We start from the raw sequence: 26,491 nt of genomic DNA, 5'->3' as shown, positions 1-26,491 counted from the left end.
AACGAAAAAGGATACTTTTTTTTGACACAGAATCTTGTTTTTTTTTTCCCCTTACCGGCACATTTAGAATTTATCATAGATTATACATTACATTTTTTTAAACAGGGTATTTATTATATGTATGATTCGAAAAAGGGATATGTGGCCGAATTTGAAATATTCAAAAAGGGACACTTGATGTGAATAATTAAGTAGCCTGTTATCATACTATTGTAAATATAATTATTACAAGTAGACTAATTGTTTTTACCTTATTAAGTTGTGAATTTCTAGGTTTGGCCAATAAATTTTAAAAATCTAAAAAAGGAAATTGATATGATAAAATATTGGTATAGGAGTGTCTAAGACTCTAAACTTATTATTTTTTTTGTGCAATATTTTTTTTCCACTTTTGAAAATGGTGCAATATAGCCCTTATAGTTAACAAAAGTTAATTTTAATTTAGTTGACAAGAAAATAATAAAAGACATCAAAAAGTACAAAATAAGACCAAAAAAATTTTCTTGTTCATCTTTTATAATTTTTTTGGGTTATTGTATGTATTTTTTAGGTCCTTTATTATAATGTTTTAGCCCATTTTTGTAATAACTTTTGAGGTTTTTTTTTCCTTGATCAATTAATATTCAAAGTTGAAGAGAACATTGTACAAAAAAATAAGTAGGGCCCAAACACTTTTGGATCAAACATTTATAGGCTAATTTGCTCTTTCACCCATTGAAAAAATTGACTCATAAATCAATTTGTAAAAATTGAATATTATTGTAAAAATTATATAAATTTAATTTTAAATCTACCATGTTGACATTCAATAAATTTAAGATATTTAATTTGTAAATATGTAAAGTTGACTCATAAATATTAATTTAATAATATTATAATAGGTCAGCTCTTAAAAATAAGAAGTTTAAATTGTAAATTTCTAATATTAAAAAATAATTTTTTAAAAAAACTTATTTTTGACTAGTTATGCTGGCCAGTGACCAGTCAATGGCTACCAATCATTAGTTAATAGCAATCAAAAGGATGTAAGTCCAAGAATATTTGTTTTGTTATTTTACATATGGTAAATTAGTTATAATAAAGTAGTCTCATAAGACATTATAATTTTCTTACAAATTCATGTATATATGTTGTTGGGTTATCCACCCTTGGTGGATCAGGCCCATGTAAAAGCCCAAATTGAGAAATGGGATTTTTGTCACAATTATGAGAAATGTTTGGGTTCGATGTGCAATTTACTCAGGGCCTCAAATATAATATTCTCCAACCTTGGAATTTGGGTCATGAACGGTTAAGAAGCAACTACCGCACGTTCCATAAGAGATGGTTAGGGGTGCAATTCTCAGTAGTTTGTTTTTTGCATGAAAGAAAGAACCGAACGTTTTTTTTGTTTTTCCTGGCTCTTCATTCTCTCAATGTGTGCATTTGTTATGTGTATCCGAACGAAGTTCGACCGGTGTAGCTTTGTTCCCGCATATGTCCGTGTAAATCAATGACTCAAGGTATGCTTTCCTCCTCATATTCTTGTATTGATATCAGAACTTTCATCTTTCTTGGGCTATGTTTCCTATGTCTGAAGAACCTATAATGATTTGCTTAACCATATACATGCAAATCTATAAATTCAATTTTTTGTTTTCTTACCGTGTTTACGCATGAATCTGCCTCTGTCTGTCTTTATGATTATTACTGCCAAAATGAACGTGTTTATATGCTTCTTAGTTAATATGAGTGTTCCATGTAAAGTTATACATGTTTTGCATGCAATCAACAATGAAAAACATAACGACCAAAAACAAAACCAAATAATGAGTATTTAAAAAATGAGTTTTTTAAGAAAAAGGATTGCATAAACATGTAGGTGTTGAAAAAATGAAGAAAACGACACCAAGAACGCGTAACATAAAGACTGAATGGAGGAGATATGGCCTCTGGAAGCTTCGGGTCTAACGACCCGACCCCCAGATGAACCAGGTCAAGTTGACCCGATTGGAGGTAGACAAAGATAGAAATGATGCGTCGTTTCTATCCTCGTCAAAACGACACGTCGTTCCAAAAAAACTTGAAAAGGTGGATTTTGGGCTATGAGCCCAGAAGCCCTGAAAAATAGTCTTGGGCTTAGAAACCAGAAGAATATGAACTTTAAAGTGAGGATTCTGATTCTGATCCAGAAGAAGATCTAATGCTGATCTTGAAAATGTACCTGTAGGACCTAAAGAGATGCGCATGCTATCGAGACCAAAACATGAATCAGAGGGTAATGAGAATGTTTAAAATGAAAATGAAGATGTCAAATAACCTTTCATACCCTCAGTGATCATAAATATAGCAAAAAGAAAAGCTAAAAGAATAAAAAAGCCAGATTAAATTTCTCCGATAGTGAGAGCATATTCAAGCTTCATAATAAAAGAAAAACAAGCCATGGTTGTAGCAGAAATTTTCAAACAACTTAGGAAGGAGCTTGTGCAACATAACAAATGAACCAAGTCGTACTCTAAAAATTCTCTATGGAGCAGAGCCATTAAAGGGATAAAAGTACAAGAAAAATATAAAGACATAATTAAGAGTTATCTTTTTAGGTCTATACCTTGAGCATTTTTCTGTATTTCAAGAATTTGTTTTTTAAGTAAGTTATGTTGTATTAAGACCTTGATGATTTATGAAATATATGAAGCATGTTGTTTTACGTTTAATTGCTTTATATATACTTTATTTGAGTAGGAGCTCTAAAGTGATAAATTATTTAAGAGCCATATATGATGATTATGAAAATATTTATAAAATTCTTTATAGACGATAGTGATTTTGTTAGAATCAATGTGATGGGAGATACAAACGCAGTCTCCTGATCGTTGACCTAATAGAGTTGTTATCACTCTAATAAAGAGTAATACAAATATAAGATATTGTATATTTCCCATAAGTATTTTATTCTTGGTTTAATATAGAAAACTATTAATGTGGGATAGTTTCGTCTCAGAACTAAGAATGGCAACAAAAAGTATTATCTCTGAATTGAATAAGGGAGACAAATTAAATGGGGATAACTGAGATATTTGGCACCGTATAGTGTTATATATTTTGGAAGAACAAGATGCTGTTGAGCCACTAATTGTGGTCATGGCCAAGCCTGAGGTAAGAAACTTGGCTCAATATCAGAGAGACCAAGAGGCATTTGTGACATGAAAATGAAAAAATAACATCGCATGAATAACACTTCTAAGTGCTATGGTGGACAATCTAATGTGCGAATTTGAGAAGCACTCCACTGCTCAAGCCATGTGGGCTGCCTTAAAAGAAAATTTTGGTGGTACCTCAACCAACAAACTGAGAAGGCTTATAATTAAATTTGACACTTATAAACTAAAGCTGAATACTCTTATGTGGTAGCACCTTAGAGAGATAGCCAACATGATTCGTGAACTTAAAGAAGTCGGGCATGATCTTTCTGATGAACAGTAAGTATAGGCTATAATCAGATCACTCCCAACCAGCTGGGAGCATATGAAAGTTAACTTAACCCATAATGAAAACATTGTTAACTTTAACGATGTGGCTAAGCACCTAGAGCTAGAGGCTGAACATCTGGAGGCTTACAAGTCATCTGGATAGGCTTACCTTGTTGAGGAAGGTGGTCCTTCAAATTCTAAGCCCAAGAGGGGCAAGAAGCAATAAAAGAAGGGTAACAAGAGTGGCCCTAAATAAAGAAAGACAAACAACCTTTTAAGAAGAAGGGCAAGAAGGGCAGCTGTCGCACCCAGAAATGTGACGCGGATGGCGCGAGAGCGGAGGTTCTGACTTTGGAAAGAATTAAAAGGAAGGCTGAAGAAATGGGAGCCGCTACCAAGATTTTGAGAAAAATCTTGGAAAACCGTTTAAAGTGGATAAAGGTGATCTGCGAAATCAGAGAATAGGTTTGAGAGTTGGTTGAGTGTAGGGAAGGTGTTAGGCATCCCACAACATCCGTTCATAAGAACGGTTACCTAAAGTTTGTTGTGCTATATTAATATGGTTTTAAAATTATTTTAATTATTCCTTTTCTATTCATGTGTTTGATAAAAAAATAAGACTTAAGCGTGAAATGTTTATTTATTTACGGAGAGGACTTGACTCAAAATCTGACTCTGAGGCCTACGTACCCTGTGATGGGGATCAAAGTCCACGTAGTTCGGGCTTGAAAATTGTTGGTAAAAATATTTTTTTGAAGAGAAATTAATTATAAATAATTCACTATTTTGTAAACAAAACAATTTCTGAAATTTTGATATGTGTGTTTTAAATTGCAAAAAGTAATTTAATTTCAATTATTTTCTCAATTTTTGAATTTTTGGAAAAGAAAAGGGTCTAAAATTATTTTTTTATATTTTTATGATTATAAATTTAATCGCAGTTCCTATAGAGCCATATTGGCTCATACGATAATGCAATCATTCTATATATCTGCAGAGATTTCAAAATCTCTCACGATAAAAGAATTAAATTTATTTATATGTTTATAATAATTTATTCAAGCATGCATATATATGTTTTTTTAGATAATTTTAATCATCATACCTGCAAAGCCTTATTGGCTTTTACGGTAATGCAATTATCCTAAATATCTACAGAAATTCAAAATCCTCACACCATAAAGGATTAAATATTATATATTTTAAAAATATGTAATTATATAATTTTTATTTTTAAATATAGAAATTTTAATCGTTATACCTACGAAGCCTTATTGACTCTCACGATAGTACGATTGTCCTAAAAGGTCTACGGTCTCACGTGACCAAAAGATCTAATTAGAAAATGTGATTATAATTCAAATGTATTAATTTAATTAATTAATATTATAAAAAATGTTTATTATTTTATTTACAAAAAAATATTTATTTACTATATAAATTAATAATTGCAAAATTCTGTGAGGATTTATTATCCTACACAATAATGCACTTAATTTAATTCTCTATGAAGATTTTTAAAATCTCTTATGAGACTTAAATATTTTATTAATTATAAAAAGATAATTAATTCTAATGATGAGTTTTTGGAACCCACATTATTATATACAAAATTGATCCTCATATCTGCGAAATCTTATTAATTTACATGGTATGAGATCATTTTAAATTTAAATGCTTGCGGAGACTTTTGAAATCTCACACTACAAATAAACCATAAATGCGCGCGCGCGCACACACTCACACATATACATCTTTTTCTTTTTATACATTAGCCTCTTATGACAACATATGGAAATATAAAGCACCACGAGGTATATGTATGTTATTAGCCACAATTACTAGTACACATGAATAAATTACCACGAATGAACAAAGATTAATATAAGGATCAAACCATACTACCACACATTGTATTTTTCTAAAACATGGTAATTAAAAAAAAAGCTTGAAAGGCAATTTGAGAATCAACCATGCAAAATTAAATGTACCTAGATTAGACACGTTGGATATCTTATAATACCACTTCTTGATGGCATCCACAGCGTATATTCTTCCAAGCCTAGAGTCATTTCTAATTCAACAAGTATAGTTTTAAAATGGTATGCCGGTCAAGAGTGCTCCTAATCTCATGGGTCAACCTTCTCACATGTCTTCTAGTTTCTTCTTGTGTAAGAATGAGTCCCATCTCCCTATTGAGCCCCTCAACCTTCTTCTAGAGGATTAACTCACACGTTTTTGCACTTGGCAGATCAGGAATAATGTGGAGAAGCATTAGTGCAGTTGCACAAGACAAAATAGCATGTGAGACTATTGATATAGTCATCACCTTACTGTGCATCAAGGATGTCCACCAATTTATGAAATGAGTTGCTCCACAAAGAACAATAAAAACACCAAACTACATAAGCACCCATCTATATGGAAAGAATGCAGACTTATGCACAAAACAAATTAGTTCAATGGGAATTGAGAAATATGCAAGAGCGATCAGGAAGTCTGAGATGTATTGATATTTCATAAGAAATTCATCCTAGAGTCATTACGTTTCAATGCAATCACAAGACTCCATCATCAGTTAAACATAAGCAGAAGCAACCATCATGGAGCAGATCAGCTAAAGAGGACTGTTTCTTATTTTCTCGGTCTCTTTCCTTCTTAAACACTCTTCTCCAACCCCCAACTCTCTTATTCTTAGTTTTCTCTCATCTGTTCCTTTTCTTCCAGTCCTTAACTCCCTCTTCTCTCTTTTCTTTTTTGTATGTATGCTCTCTCACTCGCGGTCTCCTTCTCGTTCTTTTTCTGCATCTCCTTCTCATCTTTTTTTTTCATGCTCTGTTTTCAGGTTCATTTCTATACCCTCTTCCTCCTTTTTTTTAGTGCCTCTCCACCTCTCGGCTCCTACTACAAGCTTCAACTCCTCCTTCCTCATTTGGTAAAAGAAGTTGAGTGCATCAGAGCGAAGCATATGGCAGCAGAAAGTAAGAGTTTGAAGGAACTGTCATTGCTTCGCTAACTCTCTTAAACAATATCATCGATGAGGTTAAGAGACTCATGGGTTGATGCTCCTTTGCTTCACCTTCCATGTAGTGTCGTGGGATGCTCATAATGCCTCATCTCTCTCATTCGTTCGTCTCTTACACTCGGTGCTCCTTTTTTTTATTTTTGTCCAGCTTCTGTTCAAGCTTTTCCTCTCTCAATCTTGTTTTCTTCTCAGTCTTCCTCTTCTCTAAGCCTCTTTTTTTTTATTCCTAAGAACGACAGTCTCTGTTTTCTTTCTCTCTGACTCTTTCTACTCTCCGTCCTTGGGTTTTCTTCGCCTCTACTTTTTCATCCTTCCCCCTTTTTTCATGCTTTTATTCTCTAATGTTTTATACTCTATTTTTTCTCTGCTTTTTTGCTTTTCGTGCTCTGTTTTCCAGCATCTTTTTCGTGCATGCGTGGTTGTGTGTTTTACTTTTCCCTTGTTCTTTGGCTTTCCCTATTGTGTGTTTCGGTGTTGGTCTGTTGTTCTAGCTTTCCTTTTCTCTGCGTCTGACTCTGGTTTCGTGTGTGGCTTCTTTTTTTCTGTGTGTTTTCCTCTTCTGCGTACGGTCTTGCTCTGGTTTTCATTTCTTTTTCTTCTGTTTTCTTTCTCTACATGTTCTGCTTTGCTTTTTCCTTCTGTAATGTCTGGTCTTCGTATGCATTCTGCTTTCGTGTGTGTGTGTTGCTGTTGCATGTTTCTGTTCCTTCTTGTCTTGTGTCTATCTGAAAGGTTGAAGTCTGTGTTTCATGTGCTATCTTTATGTGTGCATGCTACTGTGTGAAGCTTCCTTTCTGCTCGTCTGGTGTTCTGTACTAAAGGACCATAACTGATGGTAAAATGTTGGATTTTCCAGCATTTAACTTTCAGTTCACACGCGCGCGCGTGTGTATATGTATGCATATACATATATATATATATATATATATTTAACCACAATTTTTTAGTTTTTTTTTTTGAAAAATAATCCTTAAAGGATTGAATTTTCATTTTTTTTATATTTATTATATTTTTAGTTATTTTAATGAGCTAAAGAAATAAAATCCAAATCAACAGATTATAATATTAAACCCTATTAATTAAAATATTTTTTTTTATTTTGAAAATATAATCCCAAAAAGGATTAAATTTTATTTTTGTATTTTTATTTTTTTTAGGTTATTTATTATTATTTTTATAAAATTTAAAAAATGCTCAGACAAAATACAGTGTTCACAGCAGCAAAAAGAGAATTAACCTTAAAAAAGTCAAATATTTCACCTATCAAAAAATAGGCCATTTTGCAAAGGGCTGTCCTGAGCAAAGTGGACGTGATCAGATACTTGTAAATTATGTGAATTCACATTTTTCTTATGTTTCTAGTAATGTTTTTCTAACGAAAACTGTTTCCTTTTCTTGGATTGTAGACTCAGGCTCCACAGACCATGTAAGCAAGGATTGTGAATCCTTCATAAAGTACCATCAATTGCCGAATCAAAGCAAGTAGCTTTACATTGGCAACAATGCGAGGATCGAGGTAAAAGGCATAGGAACTTGCAAGTTGATCTTGCAAGGTGGAAAAACCTTAATTCTCCATGATGTTTTACCTGCACTGGACATCCGACAAAACTTAATTTCAATTGCTTGCCTTTTAAAATTTGGGTTTGTAATTAATTTTCATGACAAGATTGTTGACATTATGTACAATATTACTTTTTATGGTTGTGCTTTGCTTTCAAAAAGGTTCTTTATTATGGATATTGTTGACAAAGTTTATTTTCATGATTGCTTTGCCACCTCTTCCAATAATGTAGATATAAATATTTGGCACGCTAGACTAAGGCATATTAATCAAAATAGAATGATTAAGCTAGCTAAAGAAGGAATGCTAGGTCCAATTACAAATATGGAAATGTCCTTATGGGAAAATTATCTAGCTAGTAAAGCAACGAGAAAACCTTTTAGTAAAGGTGTTAGGGCCAAAAATTCATTGCAATTAATCCATTCTGATATATGTGGTCATATGAGTATAAGGGCAAAACACGGAGCTTAGTATTTTATTACCTTTATCAATGATTTTTCGTGTTTTGGTCATGTCTATTTGATATCACAAAAGTCAGAAGCTCTGAGTGCTTTAGACGATACATTAATGAGGTTAAAAATCGAATGGACAATAAAATTAAAACATTACGAACTGATTGGGGACGTGAATACTTGTCTGATTAATTTAAAGAACTCTGTGGAGAAAAAGGAATAATTAGACAACTAACTATTCTTGGCATTCCACAATACAATGGAGTTGCTGAAAGAAGAAATAGGACTCTTCTAGACATGGTTAGGTTAATGATGGCACAAGTAAATCTTCCAATTTCATATTGGGGGGACGCTTTACTGATTGTAGCCTTTATCCTTAATCGTGTACCCTCAAAAATAGTTACTTCTACACCCTATGAGTTATGGAAAAAATGCAAATTGAATTTAAATATCTTAAGACCATAGGGGTCAGCTACATATATCCATGATGATTCCCATAAATATGGAAAATTAGGTCCAAGAGGGAAGAAATGTATCTTTATAAGATACTTTGAGTAATCAAAAAGTTATGTTTTCATTGGTGAAAATGATGATGGAACTGTAATTGAATTTGAATATAGGAATATCACATTTTTAAAAAATGAGTTTCCTAACAGGGGAGAAATTGATCAAACTGTATCTCTTTACGAGACACGGGAGCAGCATAATATAGAACACATAGATAGGCCTGAATCATCAGAAAATGCTAATATAAGTGAGAGCTCTAAAAGGTCTACTAGGAGACCCAAAAAGAATCAAAATCCATAAGAGACCCCACTTTGAAAAAGTAATAGAGAAAGTGTGCCAAAAAGACACTTCTAAATTAAGGGTAAAGCATTGATGGTAACTCCTTTAGATGATGATGAGCCACGTTCTGTAAATAAAGCTTTATCAGGACTTGCTAAGAATAAGTGAAAGAAAGCAATGGATGAAGAAATGGATTCTATGAGGACCAACCAAGAATGGAAATTAGTTGATTTACCACGTGGCCAAAAGGCTATTGGGAACGAGTGGGTTCTCAAAATCAAAAGAAAAGTGGATGAATCAATTGATAAATACAAGGCTCGCTTAGTAGCAAAAGGGTATACACAAAAAGAAGGAATAGATTATGAGGATACATTTTCTCTTGTTGTATGCTTCAATTCTATCAGACTGATTTTAGCAATAGTAAATAGTCTGGACTTAGAGTTGTACAAGATGGATGTAAAAACCACTTTTCTAAATGGTGATCTAGATGAAGAAATTTATATGCAACAAGCATTAGGTTTTATTGAAAAAGGAAAAGAAGATAAAGTATGTAAATCAAATAGATCAATTTATGGACTAAAACAATCATCCAGATAGTGGTATTTAAGGTTTCACAGAGCAATAACATCATATGACTTCCAAATGATTGAGGAAAACCACTGTGTTTACATCAAGAGGTTCAAAGGGAACTTTGTAATATTATCTCTTTATATAGATGATATTTTACTAGCCAGAAATAGTCTGGATTCGATAATCGCAATTAAAGAATGGCTTTCATCAAATTTTGAAATGAAAGACATGGGTGAAAAAAATACATTCTTTGAGTTAAAATCCAAAGAAATCGCTTTAAGAAGCTTCTTTCTCTGTCACAAGAGAATTATATGAGGAAAATTCTTGAGCATTTTAATATGAAAGACTGTAAACCCATGGATACCCCAGTAGCTTCAGGTGTGAAGCTTAATCCTGATATGGGTCCTAAAACTGAGATAGCTAAAAGGAAAATGGAAAGATTTCCATATGCTAGTATAGTCGGAAGTTTGATGTATGCAATGATGTGTACAAGATCAAATATCTATTATATCATAGGACTTGTGAGTCACTACCAATCCAACCCTGGAGAAGGACATTGGAAGGCTGTAAAGAGGATCTCAAGATACTTAAAGGGTACTGTTGACTATGCACTGTGTTATTAAGGGAGTGATCTATGCCTGACAAGATATTTCGACGTGGATTTAGGCAGAGATAAAGATGAACGAAGATCAAATTCAGGCTACACTTTCTTGCTAAACAATGGGGCCATTTATTGGAGCAGTAAGAAGCAGACATATATTGCCTTACACTCTATGGAAGCTGAGTTTGTAGCATATACTGCAGCAGTACAAGAGGCTATATAGCTTAAGAGATTTTTAGAACATCTTGGGTTTAGAAATGAAAGTACAAATCTCGTGTTAATTCATTGTGACAACACTGTAGCCATAGCCTATACTAAATATAGCAAAACCAAACACATAGACATTAAGTACAATTTTGTTAGGGATTATATAATGTAAAAGGTTATCATTGTTCAATACATTTCTACAAAATGTATGATAGCAGATCCCCTAACAAAACCCATAGCCAAGGAGATATTTGAGAAACATATAAGGGCTCTTGGCATGGCTAGATTGACTTGATGTAATATATTAGTTATTTTAATGAAAATCTTCATTACTTTCATATGTGTACAATTAAGAATATATAATGTCCAGTATGACATACAGGTTGATAAGGTTGACTCTCTCACAAGAGCAACTGCTTTTAGCATTCAAATTAAAGATGAGATATTAGTGTTCACCAGCAAGGCAACAAAAATGTTGATATGCTAGAGAAGAAACACAAATCATATGTCGCCTCGATCAAAGAGCAAGTCGAGATGAGATCCGTAAGCATACTTAGATCGAGTCATGGATCCCCATATCCATGATACCTGCAGCCAAACAACAAATTATTTTAAATTGACTTCATTAATAGAAAAGAAGAATTTGGGTTTAGGTATAATGAATATCTAAATTTAAGTTTGCATAGTGTTAATAATAAATGAAAACGACATACACTCTTACAAGCAAGAGTAACTCCATAACATGTGTTTTATACCACATGTGCTTAAGAATCACAATGGGAAGCAAGTGAATAAATCCCTGCTTCATTGCTGTGTGAGTCATAGAAAAGAAAAATCCTTTCAATGATATCCTTTAACTTTGACATTATCATGGAGATATGTTGCAGTATCTGCTACTTTAACATACACCCTATGGTCATGATTGATGCAACCTAAAGGTTTCATGTTAAGAAAGCGATTGTTTCCTATCAAAGTAGTATATGGGCGAAAGGAAGATTATCTTAAATATACACATCTATGCTCGTATTCAAGACATGTCCCTTATGAAATAATTTATGAATTCATAAGTGTGGATACTACGCATATAAGAGAGACTACCTGAGTCTTAGACTGACTTAAAAGGGATCAGATTAGTCATAATGAGAAAAAGTGTATATTGATAAATCTAGGATATTAAGGCACGAATTTAATTGAGAATAAATTCAACTTTAAGGTTATTTGTGCTGATCTTAAATAGGATTTTCTAGTACAAACAACCGAAATAAAGACGTCAAGCCTATGTGATCACGGTAAAGCACCTTGTATGAAGAGAGGAAAGAGAAAGAGATATGACTAATATTATCTTCTCCACCAAGTGTAAGTGGGAGATATTAGGTTATCCACTCTTGGTGGATCAGGCCCATATAAAAGCCCAAATTGAGGAATGGGGTTCTTGTCACAATTATGAGAAATGTTTGGGTTCGATGTGCAATTTACTCAAGGCCTCAAATGTAATATTCTCCAACCTTTGAATTTGAGTCATGAACGGTTAAGAAGCAACTATCGCACATTCCATAGGAGAGGGTTATGGATGCAGTTCTTGGTAGTTTGTTTTCTGCGTGAAAGAAAGAATTGAACATTTTTTTTGTTTTTCCTGGCTTTTCATTCTCTCAGTGTGTGCATTCACTGTGTGTATTCGAACAAAGTTCGACCGGTGTAGCTTTGTTCCCACATACATTTGTGCAAATCAGCAACTCAAGGTATGCTTTCCCCCTCAGATTCTTATATATGTATACATATAACGTAACTCTTTTCTTTTACCAGCAATATACGTAAGGTATCTAGACTATAAATTTCACATAAATTTAATGAAATCACACTTACACATACTACATGTAAAATAATAGCTTATTAGTAGTTGCCAATGAATAAAAATTTTAAATGGCTTAAAATATAATCTTCCGATCCTATTTATAAGGCAGAGAGAGAGAAAAAAATTTGACCCTATTTATAGGACACTTGCTAATTTTCAATACTTCTCTTTACGTTTTTCCCCTTATTAAATGTTTTAAATAAAAATAATAGTAATGAGATTTAAAAATATTTATTATAGGTAAATATGAAAACTTATTAAACTTTAAGACAAATTTAATGAACTTTAAAATTTTTCTTAATTTCAGTAAAATATATTAAAGGTGATTTATAAATAAGATCATAATGATAATGAAAGAAAAAATATACTTATTGTTACCCTGAGCAGCAAGATTTAATAAATGAGTTATCTTACCTTAATCCTCGTAAAGAATTTTATGTAGTTTTTTATATCTTTATCATTTTCCAATCATCAAAGTTTGCAAGTAGATTTTGGCCAATATATATATATATATATATATATGCAAGTAGATAGCTTTGTCGTATAACCATCTAGTTAGAAAAGTACGAAATTGCGTGCAGAAGGCATCCATATGTGTCGTGTTGTTATTGGAATAGCGTGTACGACCTATTGGAGAAGCAAACATAGACTTTGACAAATGGAATGTTACAGAAGTCTTCTGTTTTTTCTTGGAAAAATGATAGCTAGGGACCCCAAGAACATTAATTATAATTACAAATTCTCATTATTTATAATAAATTATTTTTTATTCATTAATTTGAACTTCATAATGAACTTTTGTACATTCCCAGCGTCAAAAGAATTCTTAGACATCTTTTATTAATTTTTTAAGTAATAGTAAAAAATGACAAATGATTGGCTGACAATTTATAGTTGATTCTTATATACTTTTAACTGACGTTATGAATAATTTTAATTATACTTAGTAGATTTTTCAAGCGATTTTATTTATATATTTATAACAAAGAAAAATTATTGATAATTGGTTTGTAATTCAAAGAAAAATTATTGGTAATTGGTTTGTAATTCACAATAATTGACTTTTGTAAATTCTCAACTAACTTTATAAACAATCCCAAATGTATTTTCTTAATTTTTAAAGGGTTTATTTGTATATTGACTGCAAAAAATTAAAATTTTTACAACTAACTCATAAATTTTTAATTGTTGATTTCTCAACTAACTATTTGCATTTTTTTAACTGCAAGTAAGGACTATAATTTATTATTAAGATTTCAATAATTTAAAGTTCATAATTACCATTAATGTTCTTATATGATCCCTAATTATCATTTTTCTTTTTAACTTTCTGCTTTTGGATTATTTCTTATGGTTAGAAGTTCCGTTATAATTCAATTATAATCTTGAGTAAGGAAAACTATATGATTTCTTTCTTCTTGCTGCGTCATGACGGCTATGTACTCTCGCATTTTCGTTGATGTTGAACTAACTTGGTTGTAATCCTTTATATATCAATGAAATGTGATTTAGTATATTCCATTTGGTCTATTTAAATTGTAACGGTGATGAAGGGGCCTATTTTTTAACACAGAATCTTGTTTTTTTTTAATGGCATTAAGGGCCCTAAAAACAGAGTTTATTGCACTTAGGGCCTAAATCATTTTGAAATTACTTTGCAAGCCTTAGGGCCCCAATTGCAATATTTTTTCAGAGAAAAAATACTATTTTACCCTTTGTTTGATTTGAATCAGAAACCTGCATGAACCTTTAGAGAGATGAAGCTTTGTTCAGTGTTTTTCTTGTCTTCCTTTTCATTTTACCACTCGTTGCTCCATTTGCTCGTTATTTCTTGTGCTGCCGTGCTCTCTTCACTATTGCTAGTGCTCGGCCTGATCCATTCTTTGCCATCGTCGCTCATCCTAAACACTCTCACAACTTGACCTTGAGCTTTTATTGGAGTCTCGTTCTTGCCGTCTGAAGCTCACATCCTCACACAGTCACATCCAATCTCTCACAGTCGCTTAGCACCTCAACATTAAGTCTCTAGTGTCTACGACTTTGGTAATTAGTTCTATTCTTTGCCTCAACCTCTTAACATTGAATCCTATTAATTAGATCCATAAGGCGGTTTGGAAAAGGAGAGGACTTTGATTTTAGGAATTAGAAATTTTGGTCAGAATTTCCCTTTTCTCTCTCAATATCATATTGATGTTTAACCTTGTTTTCTTATCTTGGAAAGTCAGATTTGGCAGGACTGTTCTTATGAAAAGTTAATAGAAACCAAAAGCTAGTTTTGGTTGTAGTTAAGTTCACCTAACTAGTTGGTTAATCTTTCATTTCAAAAAATTACAGTCACATATGTCAAAGATTAGAAGAAAGACATAAGCCTAAGAGAGATATGTATATCTGATTAATTCCAAGAACAAAGAACAGAGTCACATAATAATCTTAAGTTTTATCCAGCTGATCTCACTCAAGTTTCTTAGCTGTCTATGTATGATCTATACAATTCATATATATTTATCCTTGACTGAATCGTTAATGACATCTTTCCTCTAGCCTGAGCTTTTAGATAGTAAAAAATAGTATTGCCTAAAAATTTTGAACATTTAGATCATGTGAGTAGCCACTATCAACACAATGATATTTAATGATTTAAACCACAAAACCATCTTAGCTAACTTTTTTTTGATAGTAAAAACTAGGAAGCTATATTTACCTTATGGAGTTTCAAAACTCCTCTTAGCATCTTGCCCCATCCTTTTAGACCTATTCCCACATGTTAATATGTCTATAGCTTTTGATTAGTGAGCTTGAATAATAAATGGAATGTTATATATCTAACCTAAAAAATTATTCCTGCAAGCATATGAGTGAGTTAATACCTGAAGCTTGAGATTCTTTACTTCCATGTATTCTTGAACATGTTAAGGTAGTAATGACTTAAAGGATGTGTTTAGCTTCACTCTAATCAGACTTTGACATTTTATAAGGAAAGTTGCTAGGCCATTTGAAGTTAACCTCTCTAAGTGATAAATGGATATGTAGTTCAAGCAACTCATGCTAGCGAGAGCTAAGAGCTCCATATTATTCACTAAGCAGTGTGATAATTTTATCTGCAATATAAGAAAATTAACAAGTGCTACTTAATTTTAAATATAGTTGTGATGTGAGTGCTGCCATCCCACTACCTCTCTATAAGCTCTGCATGATGTGGAGCTGAGAGATATCTCTTCTCTACAGTTTAAATAATTTATATGTAGAAATGTGTAAGCTGAACAGCTTGTTCTTGAGTTTTAATGGTAAAAAAATTAATAAACACACATAACTCAAAGTTTAGAAGAAATATAAAATGAATTTAGTCTATGATTATTTATTGGCACAATCATTAAGAGGGCAACATGTTGCAAGTATCAAGGCTTAATTACATTTACATGAAGTCTGCAAGATTCCTTAAGCTAGGGTTTGCTTAGGAACAGAGAAAATATCAAAATACCTAGAGAGAGAGAATAAAACTTTGTAAGAGATGCAAGCTTTCACTTTTTTATCTCTTTTCTCTTCTTTCAAGCCAACAAGTGACCAACTATATAAATACTTGTAAGCTTTTAGCATAATTATATGAATGGAGAATATATTAATGCATGCTATGCTTTACTATTCTTGATCATTTTCTCTTCTGCTAATCATAGTCAATTTGTGTAGGTGCATAGTATAAAATGATTTTCAACAAATCACAAAAGCCAACATCAACTACAAGATGGTGTGATTTTAGAAAAGAATTTTTAGAGATTAATAAAGGCAAATACAAAAAAATAGGTGATTCAAATGAGATTGCAGCTGAAGTATGGAAAGAACTGAGCATAAAGGAGAGGAAGCCATATAAAATGGAATTAGGTTGCAACTAAAGTATGGAAAGAAAAATTATAGAATTGTGGAATTAGGTTTTCCTACTTAGATTATGTACATATTTTAAGATTTTTTTTATAATTTGAAATTAGTTTTTATTTAATTGGAATTGTGTATATATCTAAATGAAAAGAAAATGAAATCTAAAAGTCTCAGCTTTTCCATTATGTATAAGATAATATCTACTATGCATAAGACGATGTTCATGCATGCATAACAAAAAGTCTATGCATTTTGAGTAATTCACTAGCCTTTTTGAGTATTTCACCAGCCTTGGATTCAATTGAAATGACAAGTTAGACAAACTATGCACAACACAATATCTACTATGCATGAGATGATGTCCACGTATGCATAACAGAAAGTCCATGCATTTTGAGTATTTTACTAGCCTTAAGTTCAATTGAAATAACAAGTTAGGTAGACTATGTACAATATAATATTTATTGTGTATATGAATATGTCCACGCATGCATAACAGAAAGTCCATGCATTTTGAGTAATTCACTACCTTTTTTGAGTATTTCACTAGCCTTAGATTCAATTAAAATGACAAGTTAGGCAGACCATGCACGACATAAATATTCATTATACACAAGACGATGTCCACGCATACACAATAAAAAGTCCATGTATTTTGAGTATTTCACTAGCCTTAGTTTCAACTGAAATAACAAGTTAGGCAGACCATACATGACACAATATCTACTATGCACAAAATGATGTCCATGCATGCACAATAGAAAATCCATGCATTTTGAGTATTTTACTATCCTTATGTTTAAATGATAAGTTAGGTAAACCATGCACAACACAACATCCTTTATGTACAAGACGATGTCCATGCATGTACAACAGAAAGTCCATGCATTTTGAGTAATTCACTAGCCTTTTTTGAGTATGTCACCAGCCTTGAATTCAGCTGAAATGACAAGTTAAGTAGACCATGTATGACACAACATCCACTATGCACAAGACGATGTCCACGTATGCACAACAGAGCTTCCATGCATTTTGAGTATTTCACTACCTTTAGGTTCAACTGAAATAACAAGTTAGGCAAACTATGCACGATATAATATCCACTATGCACAAAACAATGTCTACACATGCACAACAAAAAATCCATGCATTTTGAGTATTTTATTAACCTTTGGTTCAACTAAAATGACAAGTTAGGCAGACCATGCATAACACAACATCCACTATGCACAAGACAATGTCCATGCGTGCACAGCAAAAGTTCATGCATTTTGACTATTCAATTAGCCTTGGGTTCAACTGAAATGACAAGTTAGGCAAACCATACATGACACAACATCCTTTTATGCACAAGATGATGTTCACGTATACACAACAAAAAGTTCATGAATTTCGAGTATTTCACTAATCTTAGGTTTAACTGAAATGACAAGTTAGGCAGACCATGCATGACACAACATCCTCTATGCATAAGATGATGTCCATGCATGTACAACAGAAAGTTCATGCATTTCAAGTATTTCACTAGTCTTGGGTTTAACTGAAATAACAAGTTAGGCAGACCATTCATGACACAACATCCATTATACATAAGACGATGTCCACACATGCACAATAAAAATCTATGCATTTCAAGTATTTCACTAACCTTATTCAATAAAAATAACAAGTTAGGCAAACTATACACAACACAACATTTACTATGCACAAGACGATGTTCATACATACTCAATAGAAAGTTCATGAATTTTCAATATTAAGAAGGATAATTACATCAAATATGAAGAATTTTATGTTGGTACTAGCTTAGGTATTAAAACAAGTACCCAAATGAAATTTGACATGATATTTCAATATTTTAAATTTGATACATACAAAAAGTTAGTCACTATATCAAAATATTTAACAGTTGCTTCTTTATATATGAACAAAACATATTGTCATTCCCAATTGCCTAAACAATATTACTTGGGAATGCTTCTATATATATAATTATCGTTGTCTATGTACACCAAAAAAATATAATGTGACTACTTCTCATGCTAGGTTAGGATTTTGCATGTCTTACGACTATATCTAGCCTTCCCACATCTTAAACAATGATAAATCTTTTTATCTTGGAATTGAGACTCCATCTCCTTATTTGTAGGCAAACAATGTACAACACAATATCTATTATGCACAACATAAGGTTCATATATTCTCACCTGAAAGTCCATGTCATTTCAATTTATCATTAGGCTAGGCTTAATAAAAGGGATGCTCAAGTTAGACAAATATGGCACAACATAATATCTGCTATGAACAATACAAAGTTCCTATATTCTCATTTGAAAGTCATGTGATTTCAATTTATCATTAATTTAGGTTCTACATAATGCACAACTCAACGTTCAACAAAAATAATTCAAAGTTTATTTTTGCACAACAAATACTCCAACATTTTTTATAGAAGATTTTCTTCATATTGAATCATATTTTGTTCAGTTCACATGTAAAAATTCAATATAAACAATTCAACCATCATTATTGTACAACAACTAATCCATTCTAAAACTTTCATAGCCAAAATAGTTTAACGACCTTTACCTCATATTAGCAGTAGAATCACAAATAAAATTCCAATCTCAACAACATTACATTACAGTTTGTACAACAAAAAGTCCATCTCATATGCATCCTACTACTTCATGTAAAACCCTATTAAATGCTTCCATTAAATGAATTGCTACATATTGAATGCGTGAATATCACATCTGTTACCACTTTATCTGCAACTAACATGCAGCAATGACAAACCTTAAATTATTTCTACTGCAAAAATGAATGTTACTCATTTTTTCAGCAAGAACAATAAAAATTTTAGCTCTTTTCTACAGTAAGAACATGAGAAACCTAAAAACCTCCAGCTAAGATCTTAAAATCATTAGAAGCACTACTGAATAACTTTAGTTGTTAATACCTCCATCTTGCGAATCATCTGGTAAGTCTTGAAATCATTCCCCTGTTTATCATCCTCCTTCTGCATTCAATTTCATTTCTTTCTATTAAGGGCAAAATAGTATTTTTGCTCTGAAAAAATATTACAATTAGGGCCCTAAGGCATGCAGAACAATTTCAAAATGATTTAGGCCTTAAATGCAATAAACTCTATTTTTAAGGCCCTTCATGCTATTCCCCCTGTTTTTTTCTTACCGGCACATTTAGAATTTATTATAGATTATACATTACATTTTTTTAAAAAGGTATTTATTAAATGTATGTTTCGAAAAAGGGATGTGTGGCCAAATTTGAAATATTCAAAAAGGGACACTTGATGTGAATAATTGAGTAGCCTGTTATCATACTATTGTATATATGATTATTACAAGTAGACTAATTGTTTTTACCTTATTAAGTTGTGAATTTCTAGGTTTGGCCAACAAATTTTAAAAATCAAAAAAAGGAAATTGATATAATAAAATATTGGAATAGGAGTTTCCAAGACTCTAAACGTATTATTTTTTGTGCAATATTTTTCTTTCACTTCTAAAAATGGTGCAGTATAACCCTTATAGTTAACAAAAGTTAATTTTAATTTAGTTGACAAGAAAATAATAAAAGACATCAAAAATTACAAAATAAGACCAAAAAACTTTTTTGGTCATTTTTTTGTAATTTTTTGGGTTATTGTATGTATTTTTTAGGTCCTTTATTATAATGTTTTAGCCCATTTTTGTAATAATTTTTGAAATTTTTTCCCTGATCAATTAAGTTCAAAGTTGAAGAGAACATCATACAAAAAAATAAGTAGGGCCCCAAACACTCATGGATCAAAAATTTATGAGTCAATTTGCTCTTTCACCCATTTAAAAAATTGACTCATAAATCAATTTGTAAAAATTGAATATTATTGTAACAATTATATAAATTTAATTTTAAATCAACCATGTTGACATTCAATAAATTTAAGATATTTAATTTGTAAATATGTAAAGTTGACTCGTAGATATTAATTTAATAATATTATAATAGGTTGGCTCTTAAAAATAAGAAGTTTAAATTGTAAATTTTTAATATTAAAAAATAATTTTTTGAAAAAACTTATTTTTGACTAATTATGTTGGCCAGTGACCAGTCAACGGCTACCAATCATCAGTTAACAGCAATCAAAAGATGTAAGTCCAAGAATATTTGTTTTGTTATTTTACACATGGTAAATTAGTTATAATGAAGTAGTCTCATAAGACATTATAATTTTCTTACAAATTCGTGTATATATGTATATATATAACGCAACTTTTTTCTTTTACCAGCAATATATGTAAGGTATCTAGACTATAAATTTCACATAAATTTAATGAAATCACAGTTACACATACTGCATGTAAAATCATAGCTTATTCATAGGTGCTAATGAATAAAAATTTTAATTGGCTTAAAATATAATCCTTCGATTCTATTTATAGAGTAGAGAGAGAAAAAAAAATTTGGCCCTATTTATAAAATACTTGTTAATTTTTAATGTTTCTCTTTATATTTTTGCCCTTACTAAATGCTTTAAATAAAAATAATAGTAATGAAATTTAAGAATATTCATTAGAGATAAATATGAAATTTATTAAATTTTAAGACAAATTTAATGAGGTTTTAAATTTTTTTTAGTTTTAGTAAAATATATTGAAGGTGACTTGTAAATGAGATTAAAAAAGTAATACATGATAATGAAAGAAAAAATATACTTATTTTTACCCTGAGCAGCAAGATTTAATAAATGAGTTATCTTACCTTAATCCTCGTAAAGAATTTTATGTAGTTTCCTGTATCTTTATCATTTTCCAATCATCAAAGTTTGCAAGTAGATTTTGGCCCAAAAAAAAAATTATATATATATATATATATATGTGCGCGCGCGCGCGCAGATAGCTTTGCCGTATAACCATCTAGTAGAAAAGTACGAAATTGCGGGCAAAGGCATCCATATGTGTCGTGCTGTTATTGGAATAGCGTGTACGACCCATTGGAGAAGCAAATATGGACTTTGACAAATGGAATGTTACTGGAGTCTTTTGTTTTTCTTGGGACAATGACAGCTAGGGATTCCAAGAATATTAATTATAATTATAAATTCTCATTATTTATAATAAATTATCTTTTATTTATTAGTTTGAATTTCATAATGAACTTTTATACATTCTCAGCTAATGTCAAAAGAATTCTTAGACATCTTTTATTAACTTTTTAAGTGATAGTAAAAATAACAAATGATTGACTTACAATTTACAGTTGATTCTTATATATTTTTAATTGGCGTTATGAACAATTTTAAATATATTTAGTTGATTTTTCAAATAATTTATCTATATATTTATAATAAAAAAATTATTAGTAATTGATTTGTGATTCACAATGATTGACTTTTATAAATTCTCAACTAACTTTATAAACAATCCTAAATGTATTTTCTTGATTTTTCAAAAGGTTTATTTTTATATTGACTGCAAAAGATTAAAATTTTTCACAATCAACTCTCATAAATTTTAATTGTTAATTTTTCAACTAACTATTTGCATTTCTTTTTAATTACAAGTAAGGACTATGATTTATTATTGAGATTTCAATAATTTAAAGTTCATAGTTACCATTAATGTTCTTATATGGTCCCTAATTATCATTTTTCTTTTTTTCTCTCTGCTTTTGGATTATCTCTTGTGGTTAGAAGTTCCTTTGTAATTCAATTGTAATCTTGAGTAAGGGAAACCATATGATTTCTTTCTTCTTGTTGTGTCATGACAGCTATGTACTCTTGCATTTTCATTGATGTTGAACTAACTTGGTTGTAATCCTTTATATATCAATGAAATGTGATTTAGTTTATTCCATTTGCTCTATTTAAATTGTAACGGTGATGAGGGGCCCATTATTTAAATTGTAACGGATATTTAACTCATATTAACGATAGGGAAATTGCTCAAAGTTTAATTATTTAGAGTTTAAAATATACCCAATAAAAGTTTAGAGTTCAAATCACACTTTAATCTATAGTTCAAGATCCAAATTGCCATTTAGCCATAAATTTAAGAGTAATTCTTTAAAAATAAAATTTTAATATTTTTAATTCAATCTCTTAAATTATATGCCAACAACATAGATTTACAAATGATTTTATATAATTTTTGCATTGATTCTTTAAATTTTATAAATTATTTCACAAAATTTTCAAATAATTCTATTAAATTTACAAGTAAACTAAGTGTTTTTACCTTGCAAAATTTTTAGGTTTGACCTATAAATTTAAAAAAAAATGACTTGTAAATCAATTTATAAAATTTGAATTTTATTGTCGGTGAAATGGCAATCTAGTTCTTAAACTATAGGCTAAGGAGCATTTTGGAACCCTAAACTTATTTTTGGTGAATTTTCACTCCTGAACATTAAAAATCATGGCAATACTCCTCCGCTATTAACTTTAATTGTTAGTTAAATAAAAAATTATAAAAAAAAACTTCAAAAATTATGAAAAAAGGACGAACAAATCACATAAAAGGATCAAATAAAAATTAAATTTGTAATTTTTGAGGTCATTTCCTGAGATTCTGTTGGTCTTTTTCTATAATTTTTTAATTAATTAATAGTTAAAGTTAACAGTGAAAAGGAAATTGCCATGCTTTTAAATTTTTAAGGGTGAAAATGCATCAAAAACATGTTTAGAAGATCAGATACTCCTGAGCTTATAGTTTAAATTGCCTTTTTATCCTATCATTGCAAAAGATTATGTAAATTCACTTTTAAATCTACCATGTGGACTCAAATTTAAGATATTGACCTTGTTAGTGTTAAATTATTAATTTTGTTTTTAGAAACTTCTTTCTAAATTTAAAATGTTTAACTTATAATATATGTGAAGTTGACTCGTAAATATTAATTTATTAATGTTATAAGAAGTTGACTCTTAAATGTAAGAAGTTTGAGTAATAAATTTCTAAGATTTACTTATAAATATTAAACTATAAATAATATAACAAAAATAATTTTTCAAAAAAACATCAGTTTTGATCAGTCACGCTGGCCGATGACCAATCAACAGCTGCTAGGCACCAGTCAACAATATTCAAAAGGGTGTGAGTCTAAGTAAATTAATTACAACAAAGTCTCAAAATTAAGATTTGAGAGTATTTTTACAAAGTCGTAAGACTTATTTACAATTACAATTATCAACATGATAAGTCTTACGAAAATATTAATTTATAGTCGAATTGACAACTGTTGTTCTGTATAAGTTAAAAAAGTGCTCAATTTTAAGAACTATAATTGATAATATATATATATATATATATAAAAGGTAACTTTTTTCTTTATATCAGCAAGATAGACTATAAATTTCACATGATTTTAAAGAAATCACACTCAATTACACATACTGCATGAAAAATCAACACTTATTAGCGTGTGCAATTTTAATTGAGTTAAAATATAATACATGATAATGAAAGCCAAAGTATACGTATTGTTACCGCCCGGATAACAATTACACATACTGCAATTGTTACCCTGATCAACAAGATTTAATGAATTATCTTACCTTAATCATAGTAGACAAAACTGCCAACGCCTCAAGTTCAACTTGAAAACAGCTAAATCAGAGGTTTTTCAGGTAAGCAAAAATAATTATTTATTTAACCATTTTTTGTAAACCACTTCTCCTCCAAGCCCATTTTACTAGCTTACTTCATTCCTTAGTCAATGTCAATGTGGGACTTTGACACACACACACACTTTTGACACACATACAACATAAACTTGTCTGTACTGGAACTTGAATTCCTCAGCTTCTTGGATTTGCATGATAATAACTTCAATGCTATTCATATTCCACCACTTCATGGTTATTATTCCAGCAATCAAAGATCTCACAACATGTCAAACATTACTCTCCACAATAGCACAAACTTCTCCAATCTTCGTTTCCTTGACTTATCATATAATTTTGACCTCCAAATCGATGATCTTAGATGGGTTTCACAGTTATCTTTTCTGAATAATCTTGACCTCAGCTATGCTGATCTCTCTGAGGAAACTCATTGGCTTCAACGGATTATAATGAGCCCTTCACTTGTGGAGTTACGGCTAAGTTATTGTTTCCTGAATGATATTCAGCCACATCTTGGGTATGTCAATTTTACTTCCCTCGAGGTACTTGATATTTCTGACAATGATTTTCTTCCTGAGGTACCCAAATGGCTATTTAATCTCAGTAATAGCATTTATTCTTTAGACCTTAGCTTCAATAATTTTAGAGGTCAAGTGCCTAAAGAAATGTCAAATTTTCAACATCTGAAATCCTTACTCTTGGGTCACAACAATTTCAATGGATCTATTCCAGATTGGGTGGGAGAATACAAAGAATTAGAGCATCTAGATCTTTCATGCAATTCATTTTCTGGTCCAATTCCTGAAACCCCGGGAAATCTATCATCATTGGCATATATGGATGTTGGACACAATAAACTAAGTGGAAGCCTTCCAAAATCTCTTGGGCAACTCTCAAAATTGCGATTTTTTTTCTGGAGATAATTCCTTATCAGGATCTATTTCTCTGTTCTTATGTCAAACTGTGATGGGGAATACAATGAAGTTGAGGGTTTTAGGAATGGCAAACAATGTTTTATCTAGGGAGCTTCGTAATTGTTGGGCTCATTTGAAAAAGCATTTGAAGATAATTGTTTTGATAATTTTAGTGGCAATATTCCATCAGAGATTTGTCAACTTTCAAATCTTCAAGTGTTAGACCTTGCTTATAACAGCCTTTCAGGTTCAATTCCGAAATGCTAGGGTAATATTACTGCAATGTCTTCGTATGCTATCTTTGCTGTAAGTAAACTCTTGGTTGGGAATTAATATTATAACGGAAGAGGGATTTCTCCCTATTCTATAAGAAACTACGAGGAATATCTACCTTTGCATTTCAATGGTTATGAAATTGAATATTGGCGCAATGTTCTTACTTATATCCACATTGTTGACCTCTCAATGAATAACCTTTCATCATCAATTCCTCCAGAAATATTTAGCTTGGTTTCTTTGGGTTATTTAAATTTATCCCACAATCTTTTGACAGAGAGCATACCAAAAGACATTGGAAGTATGCAAAATTTAGAGAGTCTTGACCTTTCAGTAAACCAGTTAAGTGGTGAAATTCCTCAGAGCATGGTTAGGCTATACTTTCTAGCGGTATTGAACTTGTCCTATAATAATATGAGCGGAGAAATTCCAATTCGCAACCAGTTTTCAACTTTTGATAACAGTAGTTATTCGGGCAATCCTTATTTTTGTGGAGGTCCTCTTCAAAAGAGTTGTTCGTCAAGTTTTAACCTTAGCAATTCACAAGATGAACTCCCCAATAATTCACAAGATGAAATACCCAATGAGAAGAAACAGCACAGCAAAAAAGGCAGTGATGATGAATTTGCAAAGTGGTTCCATGTGGGCGTGGCAATTGGATTTGCTTATGGGTTTTGGGGAGCATGTCTCGTTCTTTTCTTCGTTCCAAGATGGACACATGCCTTTCTTCGGTTCCTCAGTAATATGAATGACCGAATTTACGTCTTTACGGTCTTGAATGACCTTGAAGGGCTATGGGATCCTTGAAGTGAAGGCTAGAATTTTTAAAGGTACTAATTAATTTAAAGCATCAAAATTCTTAAACTGCCTAATTTTACTTGATGCCAAAATTATTTTTCACTTGGTGCATGCTTGTTGAGTGAGGGTAAATTTAATTTAAGGATAAAGGACAATTTTACTTTTAAATTATAAGTTTAAAAGTATATCTAGGACATTCATAAACTCATTTTTAGTGTAAATTCCCTTCAACTTTAAAAAACAGTGTAATGTCACCCTTATTATTAACAAAGTTGATTCCAAATTTTTGACCGTTATCTAATTAGAAAATTATAAAAAAATGACATAAAAAATAACAAAAATGATCTAAAATTAAAGACAAGAATACAAAAAATTATAGAAAAGACCAATCATTTTTTTATTTGTAATTCTTTAGTTCATTTTCTATAATTTTATTGGTCACTAATAATTAAAGTTACCGTTTGTTAATAGTAAGGAAAATATTATACTGTTCTCAAAAG

General features: G+C 31.0%; 1 protein-coding gene across 1 annotated transcript; it reads left to right on the top strand.

The window, feature by feature from the left end:
- Positions 1–1,913: 1,913 nt before the first annotated feature.
- On the top strand, positions 1,914–26,000 carry LOC129289932 (receptor-like protein EIX2). Its single transcript, XM_054926674.1, has 6 exons — positions 1,914–1,995; positions 3,071–3,135; positions 3,391–3,458; positions 24,182–24,889; positions 24,938–25,005; positions 25,471–26,000. The coding sequence occupies exons 1-6, from the start codon at positions 1,914–1,916 to the stop codon at positions 25,998–26,000; spliced, it is 1,521 nt and encodes a 506-aa protein (XP_054782649.1).
- The last annotated feature ends 491 nt before the right edge of the window (positions 26,001–26,491 follow it).

Source organism: Prosopis cineraria, unplaced genomic scaffold (assembly GCF_029017545.1).
Source record: "Prosopis cineraria cultivar Desert tree isolate PC_DT_omini unplaced genomic scaffold, ASM2901754v1 PC13, whole genome shotgun sequence".
In the NCBI taxonomy this organism is placed as follows: domain Eukaryota; kingdom Viridiplantae; phylum Streptophyta; class Magnoliopsida; order Fabales; family Fabaceae; genus Prosopis; species Prosopis cineraria.
The sequence above is the reverse complement of the archived record's forward strand: the minus strand, read 5'-3'. Positions and strand labels throughout refer to the sequence as shown.